General features: G+C 40.6%; 2 protein-coding genes across 2 annotated transcripts; both read right to left on the reverse strand.

Moving 5' to 3' along the window:
• Nucleotides 1-310: 310 nt before the first annotated feature.
• LOC115403068 (cytochrome c-b) lies at nucleotides 311-2,144 on the reverse strand. The gene is made up of 3 exons (XM_030111854.1): nucleotides 2,007-2,144; nucleotides 976-1,152; nucleotides 311-890 (listed from the first exon to the last, which is right to left on the reverse strand). Exons 2-3 carry the CDS (start codon nucleotides 1,145-1,147, stop codon nucleotides 745-747), a joined length of 318 nt encoding a protein of 105 aa, XP_029967714.1. The 5' UTR covers nucleotides 1,148-1,152; nucleotides 2,007-2,144; the 3' UTR covers nucleotides 311-744.
• A 2,639-nt stretch (nucleotides 2,145-4,783) lies between these two features.
• LOC115403488 (uncharacterized) lies at nucleotides 4,784-7,272 on the reverse strand. The gene is made up of 2 exons (XM_030112390.1): nucleotides 6,999-7,272; nucleotides 4,784-6,121 (listed from the first exon to the last, which is right to left on the reverse strand). The coding sequence occupies exons 1-2, from the start codon at nucleotides 7,183-7,185 to the stop codon at nucleotides 5,049-5,051; spliced, it is 1,260 nt and encodes a 419-aa protein (XP_029968250.1). The 5' UTR covers nucleotides 7,186-7,272; the 3' UTR covers nucleotides 4,784-5,048.
• Nucleotides 7,273-7,438: the final 166 nt, after the last annotated feature.

The raw sequence follows: 7,438 nt of genomic DNA on the forward strand, positions 1-7,438 counted from the left end.
TCTTCAAGCATTTAACCCAACATGTAGTCTTAAGTCCAAAAATAAATAAATAAATAAAATACACCAACATGAAAAAATATACTTGACTTAAAGTTACAATTTTAAGAGTCACTGCACTTAAGTTACTGTATTTCTTGGGATTATTCAAGAAAATGTAACCAAGCACTACATCAATACAGTGCAATAACCCTCAGATAACCTGGAGCACTCTAAATATAAACAATTAACCTGCGATTTCATTTACAAATCCTCTGCTGAAACATTTTTCTTCAAAGGGACTTGACTTGAACAACTTCTTACAGTTATGCTCAGTGTCAGTTTTATTTAACTTGCAAATTCATTCAAAAGACAAAACACAACTGAGGTAAAACAGAAAAGGCATATTCATTTTTGGAACAGAGTTAAGACAACTTGACAATAAACCAAGAAACTGTTCGTAAAAAAAAAAAACATGGATGACAGGCAAACACAGTGCTCAGTCCCTACATTCTGAATACACAGTATCTAGATTAATAATTTATGTTAAACGTCATAAAACCAAGAGATATCTTGTAACTTCACTTCGTGGGGGACGATGATACCAGTCATTCAGGTATTCAGGTACAGCTGTAACAACGATGACAACCTGCCATGCCAACGCCACTCTGATTGGTTCTTGTTCTGTCTTGTTTGAAAAACAAATGTCCTAGTCTCTGAAGCGATTCATCAAGGCACCAAAAAATAACAAAGGCTCAGGAGAATCGTCTATGAGGTTGCGGACTTCAGATATGCTACAAGGTCAGCTCTTTCGTTCTTCTTTTTGATGCCAGCAAAGATCATCTTTGTTCCTGGAATGTATTTCTTGGGATTCTCCAAATAAATCATCAGAGTGTCCTCCTCCCAGATGATGCCTGAACAGAGACAGAAGCACCGAGTGAGCAATGCCGACACAAAAATATGACTGAAATATTATATGTATACCAATCCATTATTTACCTTTGCTCTTGTTGGCATCAGTGTAGTTGTAACCATCAGCCTGGCCTGTTTTGCGTCCAAACAGTCCCCATAGATTGGGTCCAACCTTATGCTTTCCACCATTTTCCACAGTATGACACTGGGCACACTTCTGGACGAAAGCCTTTTTCCCCTTGTTGATATCTCCAGGCATGGTTTCTAGGTAGAAAGAAAAAAACACACCAGGTAATTGAATGTAATTTTTCTATTAAAGCTCAGACAGGTGGGCTACATGTCACTATTATAGGTTTTATAGGTAATGGCAGCACAATGAACATAAGCGCAATGCTCCAAGTTACTATATAGCTGAGTTTATTCGATGTAAATCAATATAATTAGTATATTAATTTGCCTGCCATAATTCTTATGGTACATGTGTTCAGTCACGTTTGACCCTCTGGTAGTGAGGATTAATTAACTGTTGGTCTCGCAACAATCAATTTTAACTAACCCAGATTTACGATTATTTTTTATCATTTACTCACAACAGTCTCTACCATAGGTGGGAAAACTTTTTTTTTTTATTCATTGTATAAAATATGGACGTAATACCCTCATTTGGCCGCACGGGGGAGGAACTTCCTAGTTGCACAACCACCATGGCTCCAGCAGCGTTACAAAACTTCACCAAGGTAATTTATATAATATAGAATCTTCAAATAAAATGGAAGTTTTGGTAAAGGAACGCTTTTAAGTTATCATCGTGAATGATGTCTGTAAAACTCTTTTAATTACATAATTTTAAAGATCTCAAAGACAGCGCCATCAAGATCAAATAAAGTTCCATAGTAACACAAACTGAACCTACTCGTATGGAGCAGCCTTTAAAGAGGTTTATTTAGGTAGTTATCTCGCTTGAAAAAGTCAGAAATAAGATATTTTCTCTGTAAACGCCGGTACTAGACCACGTTGCATAGAAGTCGAGCATTGGATGATTTAAGTCTCACGTATAACTTCAGCTCATGAATTACCAACACCAGACACGTTCCCCCTCTTGGTTTTTCTCGCCTTACCTTGTTTTGCGAGTATTCAGTCGGCTAAAGCTGACTCCAGTCTCCGCGGGTTTCGGCCTTCTACCGGTGCTCTGAAAGTCGTCCGTTTCACAAACGTGCTTCTCAGAAATTACTCCCCGGTTCTGCGTCACCGGTCAGCTGACCCGTTTCATCACCCGCGACGTCATTGGATGACCCGCGAAGCACGAGCCGGGGCTCCGCCCACAATGGTTGCGCAACGACAAACTTTTAACCTCGTGCTCACGGTCATCTGATTTTGGTATGAACTTCGTTTCACTTTTTGGGGACACATAAATCATAAATGTTTCTCATGCCATTTGAGAGAGAGAAGATTTGTAGTTTTGTCTACTTCAGTTCATTTCACAAAGGACTGATGAATAAATTCTGATAAGAAACTCGGTCTGGATGCAACTGTAAATGTGTTTTTCTTTCTTTCTTCAGAGACAGAAATGCTGAATTATGTCTGTTTTTCATCCATTAACAAGGATGATTTTCATGTTATTGTTACATTGTTTGAAAGGTTTTTTTTTTAAACAATCAAAATGTCCTTGTGATTTACACAGATACATCAAATCCATTAAAAACATGTTAAAAAAATATCCAAAGTCAACACTTTCAGGGCACAGTTATATTCTTGTTAGATAACTTCTTCTAACCTGCTTGAGAATGTTCCTTCTGTATTTCAGAAATCTTAAAAAATGATCTTAAAATGTGATTGGGGTCATGTCACGGTGGGCTGGAATAATTGCTCTAACAAAAGAGAGTAAAATGTGTGTCATGTCATGCTGCTCAAGGAAGAAAAGGCAGCCCATTAATTCTAAATTAATGAGCTGCCTTTGTCATCCCACATGCTTTTACTGATTCCTACCCACACAGGACTTAAACGATTCACTTTCTGTCCTACAATAGAAAGTTACTGTGGAAAAATTGCTCCCGTGACAAGGGGTATTCTGACAATGACAGGTGTTGAGACACAGGAAACCTTCAATTGGGGCATGTCAGAGTTGAGGCTGAGTATGCGTGTCATAGAATCTGATACCCAGTTATTTTGAGACTGACTGACAAATGGGAAGAATTTACGGTTGCCTTTACCTGTGAATAGCCTACTGACTTTGGTAAGTAACATGTTCGCATTTAACCCCACAGCATACCCAGACAGATTCCCAAACAGGCCTGTCAGGCCCAGGTGTCCCCGGTGTAGATCAGAAAATATAAGATCCAGAAAAAATACACAAAACATCCAAGACTAGATTTGAAATAAAATATGAAGTGACCTTGGAAGAGAGGTAAAACCAATAAAAGTGAATAAGAGGAGACACAAAGCAACACACTGGATGTCACTGTGTCAAGTGGAAACTTTAATCTGTCTGTGCCCACGGGCAAACTGTTTCATAATCCATCCAGGACTGGGGATGAAAATCCCAGGAGCACACCAGCTTCCAAGATACTGGATTGGAGAAGCAAATACTAATGAGCACTAAACCAAGGTTTCCTAGGTCACCTCTACATACTGCATTCAAAAGAGTAACTAGGTCCATTCATAGTGACCCGCCAGGATTCTTTCACTGCGTTAGGCTGATTGATTATGTGCATAATGCTTTCATCAATAATATTATATAATAGGTCACCAGCAGGGTGAAAGACCATCCTCTGCTAATTAGTGTTCAAAATGTCAATATCTTTGATGGCCCCAAAAATCAGGCATAACAAGTCAGGACAAGTCATCTCCATAGCACACTTTACTGAGGGTATCTAGAAACTGTGATTAATTAAGGTGCAGTTGTGGCAGTTTTACACTAAAAACCATTTCTTCAAAGTAATTTTCTCGTCAAAACCTGTTAAGATAAAGCATCAAAATGTAACTCTCTAGGCAAAAAAAACAAAACAAAAAAGAATTATTGATTGATATTAATTTACTGCAACACTTCTCCAGCAATCTACAGTGGAGGTTTCCCACTATAGGGGGAGGAGATAATGGGGACATAATGTGTTGTCTGCTCAGAGGTTGGTAATATTAGACTTGGAAATGTGTGTGTGTGTAATTACAGTGTAAGCTTATCTATGGGAATAGCATGTATAAAGCATGACAGGTTGAACTGTGTGGCGGCACCTCTGTGACTCCCCACGTGGCACGTCCGCTCGTTACTGATAGTTAGACTGAGCCGTTGCCAGGCAACCATATGTTCCAGCCTATAACTATCAGGTGCAGGCACAGCTTCATCTGACGCGTAGTGAGTTTTGTCATTTCATTGTATGGACACTGAAACACATGTTTGTGCAAGTGATCAACCCAGACAGTGAGGTTTCTTTGAAGGCATCACAGAGAGTGACAAATTTCTTCATCAAGCGTGAGCTACCAGAACTGTGCTTCAGATGATTCACATGGCCAAGGGTAGCAGATAGAACAGCAACAGACGAGCTACCATGCTACTGTAAGGAGAACAGACAAGATACAATCATCTTATGTTCCTCAAACACTTGTGGAGTCACTACATGTCAAGAGACTTGTTTGGGTTTCAAGAATAAACCAGTGTGGTTGGAAATGCCCTGACTGCAGGCAGATGGAGAAGAGGAAATAATGACAATCTTGTATAGTAAGTATGTATGTGATAAAATATATATTTTTATTTGTAGAGTTATTGGTTGGATGTGAAACATCCCAAATCGGTATTTTCAAGTCTAACTCTTTAATAAGCAGATTTATAAATGTTCTGTATTGTGTTTAGTAACAAATGAACAGCATGTGAAAAGAGTAAAAAACCCCTGATCGTTTGTACTTTATGAACAAGGACAATTTATTGCAGCTTACCGTCATGTCATTCTTTGGGTTTAAATGTCAAACATTTAAAATACATCTGTACTTCGAAGTCTCGCCAACATTTCTCAGCTGCTCTAAAAAAATTTTCCTCATGTATGGATTCACAAGTAAGCATTCAACCATATGAACAGTCACTAGAAAAGAACTGTCAACAAGCTTTGTTTACAAACAAGACAATACATTGTCATGTCAATCTTCGCACTTTCTGTGCCGATACAGTGTCATTACTCAGATAATACAGTTGACTCGCTTGTGTTGCAAAGTGCACAAGCAATGTGAACTACTTTGTCAAGTGTGGTCAAATCTGCTCCGTCACTTTTAGGAGTTTTAGAAGTAGTACTTTTTAACATTGTGTACTTTTGTCTCGCAAGCCCAATTACACCTTCAACATCGATTCTGCTTGATGTCTGTGTTGTCTCAACATTCGGTGGCAGTGTTTTTCTTATGGTGGATCCGCTTGCCCCGAACACCAAACGTGGCAGCAGTCTGACATACATTACATCAATGACACTGTTGAACAGTCTGGAAACAGTTGAGACGTTGACATCGAACATGTATGATAGAAACTGCATTGATAAATTCATGCGCATCTTCATCAGTGTCATGATAAACTGCTGAAATTTACTAAGGGCTGAGTTTTCGGCAAGGTATGAGGAACACTCATTAAACAGCACTTTCAGAATCTGGCTGGATGGAAGTCCTGTGTAACATCGAACTTTATCATCACAACTAAAGCTGTCTTCACTGATGGACAGCCTGTTGACTTTGTCTTTGAGCAGCAAAACTTCACTTCTAAGAGAAATATTATCTGCAACGATAGCAGCTATGTCAGATGCAGACAAGTCTGTTTGAGCTGCTTGCTCCAACTTTGCAACGTCAGATGTTCCGGCTGGCCTCTCAGTTCGTAAATCCTCTTCTTCTTGGGTTTCCTCGACATCGACTACGACCTCCACATAATCTTCTTCATCTGATTCTCCCAGATCTTCCATTTCATCTGATTCTCCCAGATCTTCCATTTCATCCACCACACAGATTTCTTCATCAGATTCCATTTCCAGGTGCACCACTGTCTCTGCTATGTCTTCTGGCTGGGGACCATACTGAAACTTTTCATGTAGGGTTAACAATACTCCAGCAGCTTCAGTCTGTCTTTGAACTGCCCTTCTTTTTCTTTTTGTAGCCTCTCTGCGCACATAGCTTTGAAGAGCTCGCTCTCTCCGTTGTTTTTCGGCGGATGGCGTGTGATAGAAGATCGTTGGTATGTACGCAGGAGAAACAGGATCGTTGCTGATAGTTCCTGAAATTATTTAGAAACGAGAAAAAAAAAACAACCCAACATTAAACAGTGCATATGCCACACAGATAACAACGTTATGATCACTGCTAAGGCTGATGTACTGAGTCCATATTACAAAAATAATTAATATGTATCACGAACCAGTTCGTGTGGGCCTGAGTCTGGGGTAAATAAAATACAATAGGTCTAACTATTACGTGTCATCAGGGCTGAAAGTAGTTTCATATTCTTGCCAGTACTACTACCAAAGCCGTCATCTCTCTCACTTTGGTTTGTTTAATTTATTGTTCCTCCTGTCCCGGCGGAGGCGGCGTTTTCGGCACTTCTGGAAATGTAGTGTAAAACGTCCCAGTGCATTAATGCAGCCATCTCCATAGCAACCGCAGTGGTAAGGAAGCAGACGCACAGGCGGACTCACGTGCTGCTGAGTGCACTCTCAGTTCAGTTTAAACTTAACTAACAAAATAACACGGAACACAACTGCTTTTATTTGGGACATTTTGCAACTAACACGAGGACGTTAAACGCGCGGTACACATTTCGAAGCCTGGGAGCAGAGGGGGAGGGAGAGAAGCAGGCAAGAGCCCTGATGAAGAGAGGGAAATGCCCGGTTAAGGCTCCGTTCAGCATGGACTAAAACACAGGATGGATAATTCAGAAACACTTCACGATGCGTTAAAAGATTTTTTTTAAAACAGACAAAGTAGTTTTCAAGATTGCATATTGTTAGCGGATGTATTTTTTTGGCTCAGTGTGCGGCCATAACTGTTCTGCCGCCTGTGCGAGGTTTACAAAACAGTACTAGAGGAAGAGACACCTAATAGTATCAATCATCAGTTAATCAGAGGAAGAGAGTAAATATAAAAAGCACACGCACCTCCAACAAAATGTTCGTTGCATATGCGACTGTTTCTTGCTGGTCGCCAGTGTCTCCCATTAGCGCGTCGAAGTGCAGCTGTCCACCTCTCTCGCCGTTCTCCATCGGCCGGAAACCTGTGAAAGGACAATGCAGCCTTCTTCCCTCGGTAGTTGGTGCACCCAACTGCGACACAGTTGAGAACCATGTTATCACTACGTTAATGCAGGCTTGAGGCTTCTCTGTCGAACATGCCAAACACACTCTGCTGCTCCGGGGTTTATACTCCAACATGGCGGTGACTACCCGGCGTGCATTGCGAGGCCGGTGTGTGACGTCAGCTGCAAATGCAAAACGCCTCAGAGGAGGGGGGCGGTCCATTTCGTGCCGCAATATAATAAACGTTGCTGTTCAGTGTGATGCTTACTCCTTTATATATTTGGAGCGAAAGGCACCTTGTC

Source organism: Salarias fasciatus, chromosome 16 (assembly GCF_902148845.1).
Source record: "Salarias fasciatus chromosome 16, fSalaFa1.1, whole genome shotgun sequence".
NCBI classification, from domain to species: Eukaryota; Metazoa; Chordata; class Actinopteri; order Blenniiformes; family Blenniidae; genus Salarias; species Salarias fasciatus.

Excerpts from the sequence above, each read along its gene's own strand:
- LOC115403068 (XM_030111854.1), bottom strand. The coding sequence starts at position 1,147 with ATGCCTGGAGATATCAACAAGGGGAAAAAGGCTTTCGTCCAGAAGTGT. Across the intron at positions 891-975 it reads TGATGCCAACAAGAGCAAAG|GCATCATCTGGGAGGAGGAC; the intron begins GTAAATAATGGA and ends GTCTCTGTTCAG.
- LOC115403488 (XM_030112390.1), bottom strand. The coding sequence starts at position 7,185 with ATGGTTCTCAACTGTGTCGCAGTTGGGTGCACCAACTACCGAGGGAAG. Across the intron at positions 6,122-6,998 it reads CAACGAACATTTTGTTGGAG|GAACTATCAGCAACGATCCT; the intron begins GTGCGTGTGCTT and ends AAATAATTTCAG.